The sequence below is a fragment of the Sphaeramia orbicularis genome, chromosome 21 (genome assembly GCF_902148855.1).
Source record: "Sphaeramia orbicularis chromosome 21, fSphaOr1.1, whole genome shotgun sequence".
NCBI classification, from domain to species: Eukaryota; Metazoa; Chordata; class Actinopteri; order Kurtiformes; family Apogonidae; genus Sphaeramia; species Sphaeramia orbicularis.
In genome coordinates, this window is record NC_043977.1 from 27,325,946 (window position 1) to 27,349,293 (window position 23,348).

General features: G+C 38.6%; 3 protein-coding genes across 3 annotated transcripts; 2 read left to right on the forward strand and 1 right to left on the reverse strand.

Annotated features, from left to right (window-relative positions):
* Positions 1 to 1,536: 1,536 nt before the first annotated feature.
* Positions 1,537 to 9,261, forward strand: coq10b (coenzyme Q10B). The gene is made up of 5 exons (XM_030124476.1): positions 1,537 to 1,684; positions 4,379 to 4,534; positions 5,430 to 5,622; positions 6,281 to 6,382; positions 6,564 to 9,261. The coding sequence occupies exons 1-5, from the start codon at positions 1,587 to 1,589 to the stop codon at positions 6,729 to 6,731; spliced, it is 717 nt and encodes a 238-aa protein (XP_029980336.1). The 5' UTR covers positions 1,537 to 1,586; the 3' UTR covers positions 6,732 to 9,261.
* Positions 9,262 to 10,487: 1,226 nt separating this feature from the next.
* On the reverse strand, positions 10,488 to 19,765 carry hspd1 (heat shock 60 protein 1). The gene is made up of 11 exons (XM_030125405.1): positions 19,623 to 19,765; positions 18,279 to 18,454; positions 17,798 to 18,133; positions 17,591 to 17,686; positions 16,899 to 16,992; positions 16,591 to 16,759; positions 16,367 to 16,466; positions 15,992 to 16,237; positions 15,706 to 15,880; positions 14,893 to 15,071; positions 10,488 to 11,942 (listed from the first exon to the last, which is right to left on the reverse strand). The coding sequence occupies exons 2-11, from the start codon at positions 18,450 to 18,452 to the stop codon at positions 11,781 to 11,783; spliced, it is 1,731 nt and encodes a 576-aa protein (XP_029981265.1). The 5' UTR covers positions 18,453 to 18,454; positions 19,623 to 19,765; the 3' UTR covers positions 10,488 to 11,780.
* A 427-nt stretch (positions 19,766 to 20,192) lies between these two features.
* hspe1 (heat shock 10 protein 1) lies at positions 20,193 to 23,046 on the forward strand. Its single transcript, XM_030125409.1, has 4 exons — positions 20,193 to 20,330; positions 22,405 to 22,560; positions 22,666 to 22,755; positions 22,841 to 23,046. Exons 1-4 carry the CDS (start codon positions 20,328 to 20,330, stop codon positions 22,889 to 22,891), a joined length of 300 nt encoding a protein of 99 aa, XP_029981269.1. The 5' UTR covers positions 20,193 to 20,327; the 3' UTR covers positions 22,892 to 23,046.
* The last annotated feature ends 302 nt before the right edge of the window (positions 23,047 to 23,348 follow it).

The window sequence follows — 23,348 nt, forward strand, 5'->3', positions numbered from 1 at the left end:
GTGCTTATTAATTCATTGTTGGTTGTCTAAATAGTTCTTAAGTATATACGTATTATTTACAAACTGTAGCCTATTTAAAGTATGAAAAGTAAAAGTTGTCATTGTGTATTAAATTGTGATAAATAGCCATTATGGTTATTTATTTATTTATTTATTTATTTTTATTATTATTAATTTTTTTTTTAACTAAGAAGGGCTTCAAAATCCTTATATGGCCTAAGGGGAGAGATTGTTTTCTACTGACGCCTAATCTTTCATTTTTAGCATAAATATTCAAGATAAACATATTTAAGGGGGTATATGGTTTTACTAGAAATATTGAAATTTTAACCTCTTAATTGTAGAAGAATAGATGTATGAACTTTTTGAAAATTAAGAAAACTAATATTTAATAAAACATTTGTGATGTTACTTATGTTTCTTTTTTAAATCAGCATTAGTATTTTCAGCAGTAACTTTTCAGTGGTTTCTGATTTGGTGTTATCAACCATAGACATTGAATAAAAAAAAAGAGAAAAAGAGATATAAACTGCAAAATGTGCATAAAATGTTCAAGTAAAGGTGAATAATTGTGTGCAAAAAAGGAAAAACTATACCAATTAAAGACCTCAGGTATTTGTGAAATCTGTAGAAACTCTAAAAGTTTGTAGATGTGTGCAAGCAGAGAATAGGGTGGGATGTCTGTGTCTCCAGTTTTGGGGGAAGGGGTAGTAGATACCTTTTCAAGAATGTGGTTGGCTTGTGGATTTCAGTGCCATACATCTTGTTTGCACAAGGGCTATGTTGGAGGTGGCTATTGTCCTTACAAATGGTGGGTGTTGGGCAGATGTTCTCAGCATTAGTAAGGGTGTTGCAGAGATGGTTTAGGCAGATCTTACCAACCACTGTAGAGCTTTGATGGGAAGGATTTTCTCATACTTACTCCTTAAATGTCATAAATACTTCAACTGCATATCTAAAAGTGTAATAGTTTCCTCATTAACCCTTCATAATCAACAAAACCTCAAACAAAAACATGAGCAAATTGAAACAAACTGTTTACTGTTTAGCATCTACTTTTCCTATGTGCAATAGTAATATTAAAAATGTATGGAAGTTTTGTTTGTTTGTTTGTTTTTAACTATAACTTAGCACTTTCATGCATGAATTATACCAATTATATAGTGTGGCTTACTAATAACACTACTTTTGATATATATAATTATATGACCAAAAAGTAGGCTCAAAAGACTGTAGAAATGGTAAAGATTAAAGCCAGTGACCAGTGACCACACTGCAGTAACCTTAAAGTACACAGAGCTTCAACGTATAAGGTTACACAGGACGACAAACGCAACTGGAGCCAACATCTCGTGACATTCCTGCGTGTGCACTCTCGTGAACGCGCAAAAACAGTCTTTTTTTTTTTTTTTTTTAATGACGAACAATATAAGTGACCAATCCAATTCTTTTCTATGTCACGGTCCTCCAATCGTAGCATGAAATTTGTAGGCTACGTACCGAGTGGGCGGGACTACTGTGTGGGCAGTTGTAACTCGTCTGTCTGGCATTAGCAAGCGAGCAAAGAAATTCGTCAAAGAAGGAAGATGGCGAGAGGTGGACGGAGCCTGAGAAAAGTCGCAGAGTGCATGAAACAGTTACCTTCCTCAGCCAGCCGAGAAGTAAAAACTAGGAATAACGTGAGGTAACGTATGGATATTTTGATTCTTGTGTTAGTCTGACATTTATAGGTGAAAGGCACACCTCAACGGAGAGCTAATGTAATGTTAGCTTTAGTTTCAGCAGTGTTTTGTTATTAGCATTACTAATGGTTTCATGTATTCGCGTTTGATGAAAGCCATAGTTTCAGTTTCATCATATTAGTTTCGGTCAAGACATCCTAGCTGATATCGCCTCTGCTGCCATTTAACTAAACTGAAAGATAAGAAAAGTAACGTAAAACAACTAGCTAAGGTTTGTAAATAAACTTTTGTGAGTCAAACCTTTTCTTATCCCTCTATTGATTATCGATTAGCCAATTGGGCCTATTGTCACATCCTGTCTCTCTGCTTAATGTAATCAAGGAGTGCTAATCACACTGACAGTAGTGTAAAAGTAGCCCAAAAAGTTTGACCTACTTTCTGTCTTACGTTATATCCCATAAATAAAGTTTTATTACCACAATGTACGCATTTTTATTGCCAACATAAATTTTCTCAGGTAAAAATACAATGTTGTCGCCATACTTTATCCCGCCTCACTATGCCAACCAGTTTCATCAGTAAAAGTTGAGATAATTATAACAGCTTTTAATACAGTTGAATTTTATTACTGTAATACCATCTCATGCTTTATAATTGACCATATGAGCCATTAAAAAGTTTCCAAATTATCAAATAATAGCTCTGAAGATCAATGTAATGCTATGTAGAACGATTTAGTCGAATTAGATATAAACTGGAATCTGTAAGTGTCATATAATGTAGTTATAAATAAACTAAACAGCCTTACTATCATACCTCTACTGGTGTGAGGGTCTTAAAAATGTTCCAGGATGTGTTTCAATCTATTAACGTGTTGTTACTGACTAGTGTTGCACAATATCTGTGGGCATCCATTTTATCAGAAGTTTTAAGTTCCACACCATTGCTTTGTCAGGAAACACCTCCCTGCCAACTCACACCTGTTGAGTAAGATAAGAACATTGTCATTACTCTCCTAATGAAAAGCACAACTTAAATCTGATGTTTCTAAAGATTCCCTGATGGTTACTACTTTGTCTTCCCATGAGATGACTGAAGCACACCTTGCTTGAGTTAACTTGTGGGACCTATCTATATTCTGTCAGACATGCTTCAACACCTTTCACCTTTGTGAATGGAAAGCGCACGCCATCCTCATTTGCTTTCTAGGCCTCTTTCCCAATCACTGCTCCATATATCTGTGGTGCGTGGTCTTTGCAGTTTGAGGTCAGTGCCATGTTTCAACTGTATCACATTTCAGGTACTAGAGAGTGGACTCTGCCAAACACTTTAAGTAGGTCAGGAATGAAATGGGAATACCAAGCAAAACACAATAAAAAGGATAGAATAGGTTTTATGATGACAGATATTATCATGTCATGTTAAATTGTGACATAACAACTAGTTAAATATAACAGTATGTCTTGAGAGGCATGCAATCTCGCAAGTCGTTCAGTGCCAGAGACATAGTAGAACAGGGTGCCACAGATGATGTGGGTGACAGCTGGGCACACTGGACAAATCAAACTCTGACAGACCTGTGAGTTGTAGCTGTTCACAGTGACCCAGCAGGCTGTTGTTGGCATGAGTAGAAGACCTTAATCTGAGCTGTATGAGTTTCAAGGTTACACATGATCAGATGTGAAGCCTGTTTTAATCATTTGTGATGAATGGAGCCCTCTGATTCATCAAAAAGGATCTGACATAATAATACTGTCAGAGTCCTATTGGCTCATAATATGCTTAATCGAGTAAGTGATCAAATGTAACCATGGCAAATTCAGACAAAAAATGTGTACACTCCAAAGGGACTTCTAAATCTTACTTGTTTCTTTCAACAGAGATATTCAGTGTTGAGTGCTATAAGACAGACATATAGCACAGATTATTCACATTAAATAAGATGAAATCATGTTTTGTTTGAAAATGGCTATCCATAAATTGTCTTGAGTTAGGCTATATACTGTGTAATATATTAACCAACGACATATTGTAGAAAATAGTGCAGCTAAGGAGGCTTTTGGTAAATTTGCTTGTGTCAGATAAAGATTAAAAGCACATTCTGGTAATGTGGTTAGGTAATTGGTTTCATAAGAGGACTGATAAGGATATCAATAGAAAAGGCAGTAGTAATCTTTTATTACCTGGTGATGATAGATTAAAACCCTAAAAACTATCCTGTAGCCTCAGTAAGTAACTCTTTGCCCTTGACATTGTTCCATTGTGATTTACCGGCAGTGTCCTGTATTAGTTGACTAACAAATGCTTGGTAGGTCTTGCCAGCGTCCTGCCAGTTGCTTTGTTCTACATTTACAGATATTCTGGGGTAATTACCTTCTGGATTTAGAATGAGAAATGGGGTCAGTGTACTCAAGTAGTTTATCCAGAGAAAGATGGGTCACACAGGGTTACAGATTTATTTGTGATCTAATCTACTAAGCTAATATTAAATACTATTACTGAATACTATTATTTAGAATGTATCTGAAGTTAGAATATGGAGAGAAAACTCATAGCATTAAACATCAGCCATAAAGTAAAAGTAGCCTATATTCATCCTGTCAGTTTTAGTGCTTATTTAGTTTGTATATACACTATGTTTATTCTCACCGAGGTTCTCTTTATCCTGTATGTGCTTTTGTTTGTTTTGTGATCAGATACCTGTCATCATGTGGGATCCTAATGACGCGTGTGTCTCCCCTGTGGAGTGCAGCCATGCCAGGCCGTGGAATTGTGTTGCCTGCTCGCAGCTTCTTCAACCTGGCTGATTCCTTCTCTAAGAGAAAGGAATACTCAGAAAGACGCATCATTGGGTGAGTTTTGTTCATTTGAAGTGCTTAAGTGGTACAGTCACAGATGTAGATTAGTTCCTTCTCTTAGAATATCATATTTTGGAACTTGAAAAGTGAAAAAAATATGAATAAAGTGATAGTAATTAAATGACGCAAGAGCTTCAGTAATGAAAACAGTTGACTGAGATTATTATTTTAATGATCACTTAATGACTTGTTTTTTTCCCCTGCAAATCAAAAAATGCTGTACTTTGTCCAATTGACAGAACAGATTTATACAAAGATGTTATTTTGGGCTCTAATAAATTATACAGGCCTTTTTCTTAATTGATATTTAGTGGTTTGTTGCACTCATGAATAATTCTGTAATTATAAAAGTTTCATTTTAGTTTGTAGGTTTGTGAAAGCATTCCCTCAGTATTGTTCGCAGTTCTATACACACGTCTCTGTGACGCACTGAATGTTACTCAGTGTTCCGAAGAGAGGTCATAATCACTAAATCTGTTTGTATTAATAGACACAGGCGGTAGCAGCTATGTTCCCTTAGCTGAGTTGATGCAGTTACATAACATTAGTGAGGGAGTGGCTTCCACCTGTTAACCTGGTCACTACAAGTTGTAATTTGTAGGATTTTAACTTTATTTTGTTGGTTAATTCTTTGCTACATTTTGATTTGTTTCTAATGTTTTGTTTTCTACTCACTCTCTCACACTCTCTCTCACTCTCTCACCCTGTCTTTGTTTCTCTGACCTAGTTCAGACTGTACTGGACCATAAATCTTGTACCCTATGGCCTCATTTAGTATTTTATGTAATATACTTTTTGACCTTCACATACTTCCTGTTGTGTTGCTATGTATGTACATTGTTACACAATTAGAGCTTGCGTTTTTTCCTCTCCTCCTTTGCCTGTTCAGGTATTCCATGCAGGAGATATATGACGTGGTAGCAGGTGTGGAAAACTATCGGCTCTTTGTTCCGTGGTGTAAGAAGTCCGAGGTGGTGTTCAAACGAGCTGGATACTGCAAGGCCAAGCTAACTGTGGGCTTTCCACCTGTAGTGGAGAACTACACCTCCCTCGTCACCACAGTGCGCCCCCACATGGTCAAGGTATGGTATTGTTGCCTGTTCGTTTTGGCAAAATTGTATGATCCTGCTAAAAGGGTCAACAGACAAATTCTTCTCAATTTGCTGTAGTTTTAGAGATTTTCATGGTGAAAATTTCATAATTAATTGTAAACAGTTTTTCTAAATGTTTAAGATAACTTTTAGAATTTCAGTAACATTTAATCAAATATTGTCACCTTCCTGAAATAATAATCATTTTTTGACAGAAATGACTTTTTTACCTGAATCATCAAATGTTCAATTTCTGGTTAAGTTTTCTGTGTTTCCTGAAAAGTCTGAAAAAATGACTCATTATTTTAAGAAAGTGACGATACAGGTCCTGATGCAATATCACATTAAATGTCAGCAGATCCAAAAATGGAAGTTTGGTCATTGCATTTCATTGACCTTCTTTGTTCAAGTTTTTTTTCTCCGAAAAAAACTGTTGCAATAAATGTTTATATATGTTCATATTGAAAAAATGACTCATTATTTTAGGAAAGTGACGATACAGGTCCTGATGCAATATCACATTAAATGTCAGCAGATCCAATAATGGAAGTTTGGTCATTGGATTTCATTGACCTTTTTTGTTCAAGTTTTTTTTCTCCCAAAAAAACAGTTGCAATAAATATTTATTTATGTTCATATTTTTTGGTAGGCATCCTGTTCAGAGGGCAAACTGTTCAATCATTTGGAAACAGTTTGGCGTTTCAGCCCTGGCCTCCCTGGGTACCCTCGTACATGCACCGTGGATTTTGCGGTAAGTAGTAATTTTCTAAATGTGAAAAAAAGAAAATGTAGATATAGTCTAAGCTTGGCAGGTCTGCATACCAGTGTTGTATCTCTCTTTGGATCAGTACCAAACACCAAGTACTTACACATTCCATACGTACAATATCAAATTCATCTACTAATCCATCACTGTCTCTTCTCCTCCTCAGATCTCCTTTGAATTCCGTTCTCTCCTCCACTCACAGCTAGCTCACATGTTTTTTGATGAAGTGGTGAAGCAGATGGTTTCAGCGTTTGAACGCCGTGCTTCCAAAGTATACGGAGCTGAGACGGTCATCCCTCGCGAGCTCATGTTCCACGAGGTCCACCATACGTAGCATTACTCCAGCTGCACACACACACAATGCCCGAAGCCGATGCCACAAAGAATAAAGGGAGGAGAGACCATCAGAGAAAGAAGAGCCTACCTGTGTTCTAACTCAAAGCTGCAGTGCCTTTCTCACAGCAAAGACCAAGTTTATAACCAACAACTTCCTAGCTCATTTTCTAACATTGATGTATCCATAAATAGTGCACAGTTACGAACTTGGTGTCAGGTCTGCGCCACTACCTGCACCCCCACCAGTCACATTTGTCATTGGTGCTACTTATGCCAGCTTGTTTCTACAATTCATTGTTTTCTGAACTAAACAAATTGTGCAATCTGGTAAAAAAGGATGCAGGTAATGGTTAGGTCTCCACTGACCTGATACCAAATGTGATTTTCAGCTGTACACCATAAAGTAATCATATTGTCACACATAGATAGATTTACATATAATAAGCTTGATACACTGCTCTAACCACTGGATTACTACTTCAAGGTTATCACTGTTGCTACTGCCTCCATTTTTATAAACACTTTACAACAAAAGTGGTCATTTTCATCGTAATTTATTGTGCTACATTGGGACGGAGTTCACTTCTGTTCTGCCCTGCGAGGGTTTAGCCTTTTTCTAGTTCGAATACTTCTGAAGGTGCCGTTAATAATTAGGGTATGCAGTTAATTACTAAAAATAATGTTGTATTTGCACAGTTTTGTCTTTTGTGAGCCAGATTACGTGATGTATTGGAGATAGTGCTCTTGGATTTACTGTTTCATGTAAGACAGAATCGCATGTGATGCTAACAACACTGCAGGTGATGTTAGAAGAGAGGAGGAGTAAGTACAGGTGAGGCTAATGGAAGTTGCAGTATGGCGATAAAGTTTGAAGACAACATAATAGTGCAGTCACTTTAGATTATATGGACCTCATAGTAATGGATGATACTCTTAGAAGTACAAATATATAAAAGTATATGTTTCTGTGCAAATTTTGGATTGGAAAGGAAATGAATGTACCAGTCATCTCAGCTTGTTTGGGGTCATCACATTTCAATTCCAGATTTATCTCCTATATTTTTCTATTCATGAAACAGATTTACATAGCATTCAGCTGGAGTTTGACTCAGGGTTGAAAAATGAGGAAATGAATGACAATAAGTATTACGTACTCAGGGACCTGTTTGTGATTTGAGTAAGTATGTAGGTGTGACTAATTCATACGCGTTTTGTTTTTTTTCTTTTTCATTTAATATGTTGCTAGTGTTGGTGAATTTTATGCTACAATTCTGCCTTATTCTTAGAAATGACAAAGAGCTATGATAGTACATTTCTCAAAATGGTGTTAAGATGTCTTTTATTTCTACATCTTGGATCCTAAAACAGTGGTTACAGCAGTGAAGCAAGCTAATGAGGATAACTTGTTTGACATATAATAATCTTTGTGTTTTTTGAAGCACAGTGGACTTGAAAACCGTATCAGATTTCCTTGTAAAAAGTATGTAATTTCAGATTGATATTTGTGAACTTGTTTCAGGTTAGCTTTCACTAACCTGAAAGCAGAGGTCAGAGCCAAGGCACTGAATCTTTTGTTTGTATGTGACGGCCTAACCAGCATTACCAATTGAATCAGGGTCCAGAAACTTGAATGCAAAGGTCATAAATACCCCAGTTAAATCAATCTTGAAATTCTTACTGCCAAGCCCTCTAAAAACTAACTCATTGAAGAAAGACAATGGCACCTTTACCGCAGATGACCATATACTGTAATTACATAAAGGGTAGAGGCAGGTTAGACACTGTGTCTGGAATTGTCCTTTTAGGTGTGATATTAAGTCAGATATTTTGTCTGATGGGGATGTAAAGCGACTGCAGATAGATGTGTACTGTATACTAGCAGGAGTACAAACACCTGTCTGAAGGTGCTTAACTGTTTGTTTGCTTCTTTTTCAATAGGGACGGTGATGATGTTTATTTCTTAATGTTACACACACACACACACACACTATGCTCTCGGTTTTATTATGGGAGCAATGCTGGACATAAGAATTGCTAAATGATACAGCAGAGGGTGTTATTATTTTTTAAGTGTGCAATATTGGCAGTGTAAGTGTTACTTTTAATGCAGCTGAGTAAGCAATATATCTACAAGGGCCCAAGGTGGCTTAATAAAGAGCTGGTCACACACTTTGACCGGTCCTGTCAGTCCAGATGCGGTTTCAGTGAGGTCTGCCACCCTGAAACCTTTCAACAATTCCAACTGTTCAACTCATGTCACTCACAGAGTGCCTCTTGGCCTGCTGGCAGCACATTTATCACTATTTTTAAACATTATACTCATGTCATATTTATTACTTAGTTTAAGTAAAAGTGTAAATATTGGTTTGAAGATCACTTTAGCAAGACCTTTTGACTCCTTTTAAGATGTCAGATATATGTGTGTGTTTCAGGGGAAGGGAAATGTTTTTTCTGTGTAAATGATATGTTGAGTAACTTTGGTGAGACATACTGACTGCATGATTCATAAAGTATGTTTTTCTAAAAAAACAAACCGACTGATTTTTGTTTTTTTCCACATGTGTGTAATGATCAACACACTGGGTCATGCCCCCTTGGATGGACAGAAATAATGTCATCATGTGAGGAGTAAAAATAGAACTGGCACTGGTATGAAGCAGGACTGCATTTAAACAAGCTGTCATTTGGTCTGAAAATAGCACTGCTGACAAAGGGCAAAGTGTGACCTGTAGTGGGACAAAAAAAGCTTTTTAAGTATTGATTAGTAGCTGAAATATTATTAAAATGACATTGAAACTCATTGACTGTGATGAACTGGCGGCTTGTCCAGGGTGTACCCCGCCTTCGCCCCTATGTAGCTGGGATAGGCTCCAAGCGACCCCCGTGACCCTAGTGAGGATAAAGCGGGTTCAGAAAATGAATGAATGAATGAAACTCATTGATTGCATTTGATAATATTACCAGTACCATACCCACAAAAGAGAGGCCTTGAATACAAATGCAGAAATTGGGAATTAATGAAGGCAGGTGGAATGAGGTGCTGAGAGTTTATGAACCTTTTTTCTACTTTAAATACATTAAGACCTAAAATACAATGCAAATTGAGCACAAATCCAGAAACTAGACAATGGAAACCCACTGAACCATGGTATACTTCCACAAACCTGTGTTGTCAACAGTGGTATCTAATAAAAAAAAAAAAACCAAGATTTTCTGCATGTGCTGTAACTGAGGCAGGGATTCCCAAACTCATACCTATCGTCCCACCGACAGTAATAACACTGATGTCCCCTTCAAAAGAACTGTTACAGGTTCACTTTTGTCACACAAATGTTTAATTTTGGATAAATTTCCATAATAACAAGTGAATAAGTGGAAAGAAAGAAATTTATAATAGATATATGTAGTTTTATCATGAGTGAAATCTTTCCTGAAATCATTTATCCAGAAAAATGGGAAATTCCTCAAAGGGTTCATAACATTTCAAATACTGCTGTGACTACTACCCTGTATATGGAAAAAATATATATGATCAAAATCTCCATGACAGCACCTTAATGGACCTTGTGGAGATGACTGCTGTTCAAGATCACCTCAAGCTAATATTGCCAAATGAAAAAAATCAATTTAAGCTCTACTTTATATGACAGAAATAAAAAATAAATCCACCTATAAGTACTAATGTGATAATTACCAAGTTTCACTATCATCTAAATACAAAAAGGAAATATTGAAAAAGAACTTGAGCAATAAATACATCAGAACAATTGTATTTATTAAATAAAAAAGAAATAATCACAATGACTACATTATACAAAACAGAGGTTGTATGATTACCGCTTTTCTGTCGAGGGATAGTGTAATGATAATGAAACACCAGCTATTCTTCATGTCATTTCTGTAGTTCTCCTGCCTACACAGCCACTTATGACTTCAAGCTAAAGCAGAGTGTGTGAGGGGAGATGTGAGCTGTCAAACAAACTAAGTCAATGCTAAACACAAGGACACCACCTTTTCACATTTAGACTTTTAGTGGAGACCTTGAATGGTCCAATCAGCTTTGTAACTAGAGCCTGACCTCGCTGGCTCATCAGCCTCCTCGTCCCCTCACACGTACAATCATCCGTGTGTAGTAAACTCAACACTTAGCCGACCCTATGAAGGGCAATCACATGAAAAATGCACCGCTGCAAGTATTAATGGGACTTCCGAAGACTAACAAAGCCGACAATCGCAGTAAACTTTTTTTTCTTTCCTTTACATAGATAGGCCCCTGGTGATACTTAGAATTTAGGCACTCTTCATCCAATCAAGTAGAAAAAGTGACATGGAAACATCAAACAGGATCAACCCTCCATCACCAGATCAGTAATGTCATAACAGTGAGTGACAGAAAATGCTCAGCTTTGTAACAAAATTGATTTAATCAACAACATGACAGATTTTGCACCAATAATACTAAATGGCCAAAACCATGACATATATAAAAAAACAAAAAAACAAAGAATTAATACAACAAAACTAAAGGACACAGTGACACATTCCTGGCTTATTCTTCTCTTCTGCAATATGTATACTTTGTTAGATTCTTTTAGGAGCATTTTAGTCATAAAAATCAAAATGGCATCACCTATATTAAGGTTTTTCTTTCTGGTGAGCATTCGACATTATGAATATTGTGCATATGTTGATGTTTCACTGAACAGAGCCACTGGAGTTACTGAGCAGAGGCATGAAGATGGTTCTGGTGCAGTGACTGGGCTTTTTGGACTCTAAAATCCAGTATTTGAGGAGACTGGGTGGATGGGACAGAAAAGCATAGAGTCAGGCGAGGCCGGCTCCTTGTTGAGGCGGGGGGCGGACTCGTGTGAAGTAGTGGGGATCATCATGAACCACATGTAGCTCCAGCATACTCATGGCCAGTCAGAGTCAGTATGGGCAATGTTTGGTGGAGGTGGGTGCAGGTTCTTGAGGATTGTTTCCCTCCTCTGCCACCCCCCCGCACCACTCTGCCTATTAGTCTGTACAGCATGTCAGAAAGGTTGGCTTAGAAACCCATGCCACCGCCCATTCCACCCATTCCGCCCATTCCACCCATGCCACCTCCTGGCATCTCCTTCTCCTCCTTCGGGATCTCTGTGACGACGGCCTCGGCGGTGGAGAGGAGCGACGCTACTCCTGCAGCGTCCAGAAGTGCCGTCCTCACAACCTGTGGATGGGATGCACAAAAGGTTATAATCAATTTACAGTTGCAAGAAAAGGTATGTGAACCCTTTGCAATTACCTACATATCTGCATAAATTAATCATAAAATGTGATCTGATCTTCATCTGAGTCACAAGAATAGACAAACACAGTCTGCTTAAACTAATACCACACAAACAGTTACATGTTTTCATGTTTTTATTGAACACAACATGTAAAGATCCATAGTACAGGGTGGAAAAAGTATGTGAACTCCTGGGCTACTGACTTCTGTAAGAGTTAATCAGAGTAAGTAGTCAGCCAACCATTGCCTGATGGTTCACATCAGGCAATGGTTCTCGAGAATTGCAAATTCAAAACTGGTGTGTGTGTTTTTTTTGGCAGGACAGCTTTAACCAACATCTCCAATCTCATCTCATTGATTGGACTCCAGGTTGGCTGACTACTGACTCTGATAAGCTCTTAGAGAAGTCATTAGCCCAGGGGTTCACATACTTTTTCTACCCTCACACAAAAGAGCTCTCAGAAGACCTACAATTAAGAATTTTTGATGTGCAAAAAGCTGGAAAGAGTTACAAAAGTACCTCTAAAAGTCTTAATGTTCAGCAGTCCATGGTAAGATAAAGTGTCTATAAATGGAGAAAGTTCAGCGCTGTTGTTACTCTCCTCACTCAATTAATACATGAACAAATTGTTGTTCATCAGGCTCACAGAATCATTAAAGACCCATCCCATATCCTCCACCTGAAATATGAGCCATTATCCTCAGGGAGGCGCTACAGAGCAAGCAGGTACAAAACACTCTTCTCTCCCAACATCCTTAACACTATTAAACAAGAAACGCACTCGGAGAGCGCAGACCTCCGCCAAGACAGATCTGCTGCCCCCCTCCGATCACCACCAAAATTTAATCATTGCTTCCTTGTGCCAGTATCAACATTTCCTGAAAATTTCATGAAAATCCGTCCATAACTTTTTGAGTTAACAAACAAACACGCACGCAAACACACAAAGCAAAGTGATCACAACACCTCCTGGCGGAGGTAATAAGAGACTGGCTTTGATCAATGAGCCCTGAGCCCTCTGTCTTTTATTCAACCTTGCCTAAGGTCTGGCTTTTAAAACTACCCATGTTCTTACTATTTATGTGTGTCAATGCTTTTAACATTTTTACTCTTAAGGAATGAAATTACTCCCACCCTTTTAAAATTAACTTGCATCAATTATATTTATTCTATTTGTTGGATCTTGGAGGGGAGGGTGCAATATATGAACTAGATGTAATACTTAATTGTGATTATGCTGACTAACATTTTGTGACTGAGTTGTTTTGTGATTGTATGTGTCTGAATGTGAATGCAGCAATGTGTAACACTGTTGTCCAAAACAAACTTCCCGTATGGGACAATAATGTTTATCCTGATCCTGACCCCTAGGAGTGGCCATCCTGTAAAGATGACTGCAAGAGCACCGTGCAGAGAGCTTAATGAGGTGAAGAACAGTCCTTGAGCGTCAGCTAAAGATTTATAGAAAATCTCTGGCCTATGCTAACATCTGACAAATCTATGATATGTGAAACATTAAACAAGAATGGAGTTCATGGGAGGACAGCATGGACGAAGCCGCTGCTGTCCAAAAAAAACACTGCTGCACATTTGAAGTTTGCAAAACAGCACCTGGATGTTCCAAGGCACTACTGGCAAAATATTCTGTGGACAGATGACACCAAAGTTGAGTTGTTTGGAAGGAACACACAACGCAATGTGTGTGTGTGTGTGTGTGTGTGGCAGGGGGGGAGAGACAGCACACCAACATCAAAACCTCATCCCAACTGTGAAGTATGGTGAAAGGGGCATCAGGGTTTGGGGGTGCTTTGCGTCCTCAGGACCTGGACAGATTGCCATCATTGACGGAAAAATGAATGCCCAAGTTTATCAAAATATTTTGCAGGAGAACTTAAGGTCATCTGTGTGCCAGTTGAAGCTCAACAGAGGATGGGTGATGCAACAGGACGATCCAAAGCAAAAACTAACTCAAAAACTATAATGATTTACTCAAAAAGTTTAGTATTATGGGATTACAACTGATCTAATTAACAATGTGTGTTCTGTAATTCTCATATGTAGAATGCCAAAGTATTCTTTTAGAGAACATTTAATTTGTCTGCCTATTAAGGCATGACAAATACTTTCATTTGATCAAATGAATGTCAGATGACTGTCTTGACAGATGATGACAAAATATACAGAGGCGCTTTTGTTTATCATACTGCGTTCAGTAATACATGAGGCTCTTCATTGTTCCTAATACACTACATTAGAATCAGATGATCTTCCACGCTTACCTGTGGTTGCCGTTAGGTTTGGATGTTCTTTTACTACATCAAGGCTACAGTTGATGTGAAAGTGAAACGTGCATTGTTCATAAACTGCTTAATTTCCTACCCAGCATTATATTATGGTAGCATTATCTTTTCATCTTTTTTTGTCACAGTATAGTAAAAGATGATTTTGTTTGTTGACTCCAGAATTAGCAACCTATTAAATGCTCTCGGGAGGAAAAAGTATTATTCAAACTTAAAAGCCCCCCTCTAAAATCAAGATAAGTTGTTCTAAAACAGATAGCTCATTTGTCTCAAAAAGGTTCTACACCGATACAGCACACACTTTGTCATTTACCCCATTCATCACTAAGAGGCAGTGCTGTGGCTGTGCTCACAGTGTGTTTGAAGTGAGAGTGTAAAATTATACACCATTTCTGGTCGGTGGAAACAGTAACGTAGAGGTGAATAAGAGGGATGCTCTGAACGCTTATCAACTGTACCCAGAACTCTTTTGAACCAGTGTGGTTTTTCAGTGGAAACTATTGGCCAGTTGAATTTAAATCAAACGAAACGACTTCTAACTGTTTGCAATTTTATCATGTTACACAAACACAATTAATGAGTACTGTACCTTGGTGGGATCAATGATGCCCTTCTCCACCATGTTGACATATTCTCCCAGCATGGCATCGTAGCCCACCTCCGCTGGTCCCTGCAGGATCTTCTCCACCACTAGTGAGCCCTCCACACCTGCGTTCTTAGCGATGGTCATGGCAGGGATGCGGAGCGCCCTTTTGATGATCTCAATACCTGAAAAGTGTAAAATTACTGGCTTTATGTAACTGACTCAAAAGAGAAATGCCTCTATTAAACAGCATCAGAGAGGTGATCAAAAGAAGATCCCGTTGACTTTTGGCAGTCTATGTTTAAATTTCTTCCTGATGTATCAGGGTTTCACATTGAACCTGAGGCAACAATTGCAATATTTGGCATTACATCACATTCTTTTCATTTTAATCAAAAATATAAAAGTCTGGTTGCCTTTACCACTCTTCTAGCTCGTAGACTAATACTCCTTAAATGGAAAGAAAAACAGCCTCCAACATTTAAATCTTGGTTTCTGGATCTTTTACATCACTTAACATTGGAAATAAATTGGATATTCTATAAGAGGATGTGTCAGTAAGTCTTTCAGTACCTGGGAATCTGTTCTGAATCACGTACAAGAGGTAGATCCCTCATTCATTTCAGAGTAGTCTTATTAATACTAGTCTGTGACTAATATCTGAGTCTTTTTTTGGTGCAACAGTGTGGGAGTGTTCATGGGTTTGGGTATAGAAGAAAAAAAAGAGATGACTGTGTTATGCTTTTGTGTACGACTCAATGTGTAATAAAAACACTTTGAACAAAAAAAAAAAGAAGTGCCTGTTGGGGTTTTACGTACCAATTTTCTGGTCAGCGTTTGCAGGTGTGAGGCTGTCAAGTGAAGGAATGCAACGCAGCAGGGCACAGCCTCCACCAGGCACAATGCCCTCCTCCACAGCTGCTCGTGTGGCGTTCAGGGCATCAGTCACACGGTCCTTCTTCTCATTCACTTCCACATCACTGGTTCCTCCAATCTGAAACAGGATGCAATTTTGCACTTTTATATTTCTGAATGCAATTTATTGTGAACCCATGCTACAAAGAGTTTCCAAATCAAATCTCACTATGCATTTATACAAACACACCTTCAGCACAGCCACGCCGTCGGACAGCTTGGCCAGCCTCTCGTTGAATTTCTCCTTCTCGTAGTCACTGGTCGTGCTCTCCAGCTGCTCTGCGATCTCTGTTGCCCGTTTCTCAATCTCAGCTGGGTTTCCTCCTCCCTTCAGCAGCAGGGTGTCATCTTTAGTCACCTGGACCTCGCCAACTTTGCCAAAGTCGTGAGCCTGGATGTCTTCAAGAGCCAGACCAATAGCCTCATCTCCAAACACCTGAAAAGAGGTTAAACAAGTAAAAAAAACATTAACATCCATGTCCACTGTTGTAGTTAAAGTGAAGTCACACAAAGAGACTTTCCCCACTTTAACTCTCTTTTTTGAAGATTTGAAAAGTGAACTTACAGTGCCCCCAGTGGCGATGGCCATATCTCTCAGCTGGTTTTTCCTGTTGTCTCCAAAACCTGGGGCTTTAACTGCTACCACCTGGAGCCCAACCTTGAGCCTGAAAATTGAACAATCAAATACTTACTTCTTTTGAACTGTTATTTAAATAGCTTGCTATCATTTGTTTATGCTGCCAAAAAACTCTACTGACTGAAACTAAACTAGAAACAGACATAATATACCTATTAAGAACCAAGGTGCTGAGAGCCTCTCCATCTACATCCTCGGCTACAATGACCAGTGGTCTACGGTGCTGGTTGGCGATCTCCAGGGCAGGCACAATGCTCTGGACACTTGAGATCTTCTTCTCACTCAACAGCAGATAGGCATCCTGAAATTCACACTTCTGACCTGTGGGGAAAAGAATATCCATTTCAAGTTTTTCTTTATACTTAAACATAAGAACAGTCGGAGAATTGAATAGTTCAGCTTAAACTGAACCTTTGGGCAATTGCTTCAGGCACACTAGCAGCTAACATGAGTTCCTTACCTTTGGCAGTGTTGATGAAATAAGGTGAGATGTAACCACGGTCAAATTTCATGCCCTCAATGATCTCCAGCTCATCATGTAGTGTCTTTCCATCCTGAAATGTAAAAAAAACTGACCATGAGTCAAAGCAACAGACTGCAAATTTCACCTCTTCTCAACTACTTCTATCATCATTAGAGAGGTAAAAAGGAATGTTGTAGGTTCAACAGGTTTAAAGTAAGACCATTATGAATGCAGTGTTTGCTTGATGTGAGCTTTGGCGATGCTACGGAGGGTAGCTTCTTACAGCAGCCTTATGTTTTTCTAATCCTCAATGTGTCCAAGTCACTAATTTAGGCATTTTCTTTCACACATTGTGCAGAGGTGTCTTCAAAGTTGGGTTTTTTTGATGCACAGATACAGTGGAGAAAGACAGAATGACAGGAGCAAATGAGGACATGGGGATGACAGGTGATAAAAAGGTCCTGGGTAAGAATCAGGCCACTGTGTTAAGGCCGCATCCTATGTGGCATTCCCTCAACCTGCAGAACTGCAGGGGTGCCACTCAACTAAGCACTGCATTTCTTCGATCATTACATTTAGTTAAATCATATTTAAAATACTTCAAGATCCAAAATGCAGATATAAGACTGAAGACATTTTATGAACCTGTAAATACCCTGTATTATATTAACTGAACTGCTGAATCTAACCTTGACAGTGATGACTCCTTTGCGGCCAACTTTCTTCATGGCATTCGATATGATATTGCCAATCTCCACATCTCCATTGGCTGAGATTGTAGCAACCTATAAGATCAAGAATTCTGTTAAAGTATTACATTTTATTAATCTTAACTACAAATTCAAAAATACTGCTTTTTCACAGCCTCCTACAAATTTAAGATTTATGAAAATCACCTGAGCAATCTCCTCAGGGGTTGTCACTGGTTTGGAAAGCCTCTTCAGCTCATTAATAATGGTCTCTACAGCCATCATAACACCACGTCGGATCTCCACTGGATTTGCACCTTTGCTGATGGTGTCAAAGCCCTCCTTGGCAATGGCACGAGCCAGCACTGTTGCAGTGGTGGTGCCATCTCCAGCCTCCTCGTTGGTGTTGTTGGCCACATCCTGAACAAGTTTGGCACCAATGTTCTTGTACTTGTCCTTCAGGTCAATGCTCTTAGCTACTGTCACACCATCCTTGGTGACCTTAGGGCTCCCCCAGCTCTGCTCAATGATGACAGTGCGACCCTGAAACAGAGACGGATATCAGTGAGATAAAGAGCTGAAAAAAAATTAGGGTCAAAGTGGTACAAACTACACCTTGAGTAAATTACCCTGTGAGTAAATATACAGATGGTGGGTTTAACAAAAAACAACCAAAGCCTGATATTACCTTTGGACCCATGGTGACAGCCACTGCATCAGCCAGCAGATCAACTCCCTGGAGCATGAGGGCACGAGCATCAGCTCCAAACTTGACATCCTTTGCATAAGCTCTTGTTAGATGAGGAGCCAGTGCCCTGCACACAGGCCTCACCTGTTTCATGATTGTTGGTAAACGAAACATCTCTACAGGAGAATAAGACAGACAAATGTATGTGATGCATCAGACACTACATCTACCATTGTATTCACTCACACTCATCATTGTAAATTCTAGGTTACATCAGGACATGGTATTTGAAGACCTCAACTCTGCCCCTGGTGGTCGCTAGTGGTAAAATACACCACTGAGTAAATGAATGAATGGACCTCCACTAATGGGATGGCTAACTGTTTAATCTGGTTTCCACAAGAAATACCGAAAAAATCCCAAACCAAAAATGACACATGTCACAACTAACCAGCAATGTACAGCTGTGGATAAGTTTTTAAGGTTGTAAAAAAACTATTGATTAAAGATCATATTCAATTACTATACCTGTGTAGTTCTAATTAGTACTAAAGGCTGCAGCAGACTATTATTTGATAATAAATAATAATAATAATATTAAAGAATTAAAAAGGTCAGTTTTCACAAATATTTGTTCAATAAAGTCTAATGCAAAGTGGTGTCCAAACCACTGATATAACGACGAACAGGTCTTCAAAAATAAACTCTTAACTGAAGAACAATAGTTAGTTGTTAGAGTCGAACATGTTGACCTTCATCTTGGTTAATTTAAGAAAGGTATCCCTAAACCAGTTCCTAGTTACCCCACGTGTTCTCTTCAGGTCGTGCGTCACAAGGTCAAATTGTAAAAGCATGTGCGGAACTGATTCCCCATCCCTGACCAGTCCAGGTTAGCGATTGAACCTAACACGGTCACGAACTCCTATATACCAAAAACGCGCATCCCTCGTATTGTGGACGAGTTATCTTCTGAGTACGATCTTGCTGTACTGCGGCTGAAATGGTTTGAAGACAGGCGGAGTGTGACTTCAATAAGGAAAGATTTCATCAGACACGAGTCACGATGGACTGAATAAAACACAACATCCGTGCAAAAACAACATTGCGGCAACTGAGATAACAGCTGACCAGCCATTTGACTCCTGTAGAGACATTATAGCATATATGTCCTTACAGCTAAATAGAAGAATATGTTAGCCAACACCAATTGAAACTAGCATTGCTGAGAAGTGTTGCGCTCAATGCAACCTCAATATGATATACACAAAACAGTTCTAGCCCAAAGCACACAATCTGTAACATTAGCTTTGTATCTTTAACAACTTGATAAATGTCAGTACTTACTTCTGCGGTAAAGAGCTTGTAGTCGCTACAAGGTCTACAACACGGAATGATATAACGACTGGAGGAGAGGACAGCAGTATGGAGCAAGTGAGCCTCGGAGATGGGACTGCACATGGCCTATCACATCCGGGTAATTTACCGGCACGCCCCTAATCATGAATGAAGAAAATTAGACTAAAAAACTAGCCGTATTACGCTTTTATTAAAGGTATCTCATACTTACCCAACAGCTATAAGCTTTCTTATCATATGATTCTTACCTTGTGCGGAAAAACATGCATGCAGACTCTGAGAAATTGTTAGAATATTTTGTAATGCTCGTTCTGGGGCTGATGATTCCAGAAATTTCGCGTGTGCCATTGGAGGAAAAAAATAAGGGTCAAAGTTGACATTGTGCAATGTTGCTCTAACCGTGATTGCGTAAATAACTGGAACAACGCAAAAAAGTGTTTTAAAACTGTCTTTATATTGATTGTGATGCTGATATACATAAATACAAGTGACGGGATGTTGTTTTATAAGTGCTGAAATGTTCCATAAGGTAAAGAATCAGAAACTAAGTTGAAGTCAGCATTGCGCATGCGCATATTTCTTCTGGATATTTCCTCACGTGGAGTGATTCCCCTTCAGTGTGTCATATATCCTTGTCCACGGAGAAATCGGGGTGCTGCTCCACGCCGTTCGTAGACGTCTCACACATCAGAAATGGTAAGACATTTAGTTCAGGGTTTGATTTGATAGTAAAGTCTGTGCTGTTACCTGCAGGTCATTTTAATAATGTAATCCAGCACCGTATGGCTAGCAGTCAGACTTGGCTAAGTTAATGTTAGCAGCTGATATGTTAGCTACGTTAACATTAACTGACAAGGTCAATCAGGTAAGAAGCGGTGTAAAACGAGGACACAGGGTTAAATACTGGCATGTTCATCTTTCGTTACACTGTAGGGACCGTAAGTGAAGGAGACAGATTTGCTTATTGGTAATTAACTTCTAGTTGCACCTGAAAGCTTGCTTACAGCTGATACAAATGGTCTCTTCTGGCTAAATATAAAGTCATTTTCTAAGTGTATCACATCTGCACTCTTGTAATTCAGAAAATGTGTGTTAATAGCCAGTGTATACAGTTATTCATCTCTGCAGCTGCCACATGTGGATGAATGAAACATCATCCATGTCTTAGATCAGAGTCCATCAGCAGACTTTATCTTTGAAGCAGTTTGTCAATATAGCAGTTTGTCTTTGTAATGCTACTTCATGAATAACTTCCATCCAGTGTGTCATTTGGTCATTGAAAAGAATGAATTAAACTCTAGTTGTCACCATTTCCGGCTTCCGCTACGTTAACTATGACTTAATGACCTTATCCATGCGTCCAGCCTATTACAGAAGAGATCAAATACTGTTATGTTGCATTACAAATCCAGCCCTCAATATTCTTGTACTATATATTTATTGCATGTGACATGTAATTGTAAAATATCCTAAGTCCCACATAAAGTTTTATTTATGACTCAGATTTAGACTTTTCCAATCTTCACATCCCCCTCTGTCCTTAGTTTGTCAGTACCGTAATGGAAAAATTATCCAAACTTGATCTCACTTTTTTAAAATCCTACTCGCTGTGATAATTATTGACTCTGTTAGATGCAGTGCCAGTAACTACACAGTATGAATAGGATGTTAAACAGAAACACATTTAACTCTTCCTCACTACTTCCATTAAAACCTAACCTATAACTCCTCTTTCCCTGTAAAAATGACACATGAAGCGATATTATGTTACTGCTATAAAGTGTTTTTTCTCGCTCCTATATTACTTCATTATCAGTGTTTTTGTCTATTAGTGCAGTAGTAACTCAAGCAATTTCCTTTTGGATCAATAAAATGAAGTAAGATGCATAGATTTTATATTGACAAGTGAATTATATCACATTTTACTGAAACACTTGTGCACCAACTTTGTGTAACGTTCAATTTTTATCAGGTATTCGTAGTTTTTATTATTTTAGGTTCTCATCATTTTACTAAGTCATATTTCCACACAAAGAAAGTACTGGAAAGAGAACCTTCTGGAACATTGGTAAACTGGCCCTGACTCTTATCATGCAATGCAAAAAACCTTGGTTAGTTCACCTTTTCAAGGCGCCTAGACTTTTTGTGGACAGATTTTGCAACAGTGAGTGTATTCCAAAAAGTATCAGTTATCATCAAAGTACTTTCTCAGCAGATGAGCAGGCTTTGTCCTTCCATGTGTTGGTTTAAACATTGAACTTAACTTATGAATTAAAAGTAACCCCGCCTCCTCTGGCCACATTAGCCAATCATTAAACTGTGATCCTCCCTCCTCCTCCTCCATCCCTCTCCCAGAAAACCTTCACCCAAGGTCAGTTGTGCATCTGCTCTTATCAAACCTGTCGACAACTGGTTCTTTCGTCATTTTCAAGTTGTTGTCCTCATTCATGTGCCAGAAATATTTGAGATAATGAAGAAAAGTTGAGTTTCATTACAGCAATTATTACTGTAATTGACTTCAGAAAAATCACATCTGTGCCAATGCTTCTGGTTTATTGTGTGGTGGCTGTCTTCACTTAAGTTATCCGTAGCCTTGGATTTCACCACCCCCCTGCCCTTCAACTCCTCCTTCCAAATCTCCCCAACTCCCCTCCCCCTCCTCTAACAGAACAGCCATAACTGATGATTCCTGTCTGGTCACATAGGAATTTTACAACAAACCCCAAAGTGTTTTTTTTAACCAACATTTGAAATTTGTGATCATTTGCAGGCCTTCAGAAAATTCCTCCCCTTGTTTGACCGGGTACTAGTGGAAAAATTTGTTGCAGAAACAGTAACAAAAGGCGGCATCATGCTACCAGAGAAATCTCAAGGCAAAGTGCTGCAGGCCACAGTAGTAGCAGTAGGACCTGGCTCTGTCAATCAGGTAATCACATATTCTTAGCCTGTAACGTCCTAGAGCATGTTTTGGAGGAAGCTTCTCCAGGTTCTTTTCATTAAAGATCCAACTCATTAACATGTATGTTTCCAGAAAGGAGCTCTACAGCCTGTCAGTGTGAAGGTTGGAGAAAAGGTTCTCCTGCCAGAATATGGTGGAACCAAAGTCATTCTAGACGACAAGGTACAGTAAAGTCTATTTCAAACCAGTCCATTATGTGTACATCCTCTTTGTTGTACTTGGTTTTAAATTTCAATCTGTTCTTTAGGACTATTTCCTGTTCCGTGATGCGGATATCCTTGGCAAATACGTCGAATGAGTCAAGTTCGTTTCATTGCTGTAGAACATGTAAAGTCATCCCTGGAGAAGAAATTAAGTTGCCTCATTCATGTCTGTTTTCATTTTTCTATGTTATTGACATTGTAAATAATTCTAATCATGTTTTGTTACAATAATAAAAGTGAACTGTTGACAGTTGTCTTTTTGCTCATTTATACATTCACACTATTTCCAAAGTTGACTTTAAATATACTCATACATTCACTTGTTGTATGTACACATGTAAAGATGGAACAGATGGAGCAGGTTCTTAAACATAATAGGAACCGACTTGCCAAGGTAAATCTGCGGATTTTGTTCTAGATAAACCAATTGATCTACATTAATCTATCTAATTTAGGACTTACATATCCAGGTCTTAAGTGGACTACAGTATGTCAGCCCGTTTGAATGAAAAATCCAACTTCTAATGTACTGAAGTTTATGAGAAAAGATGA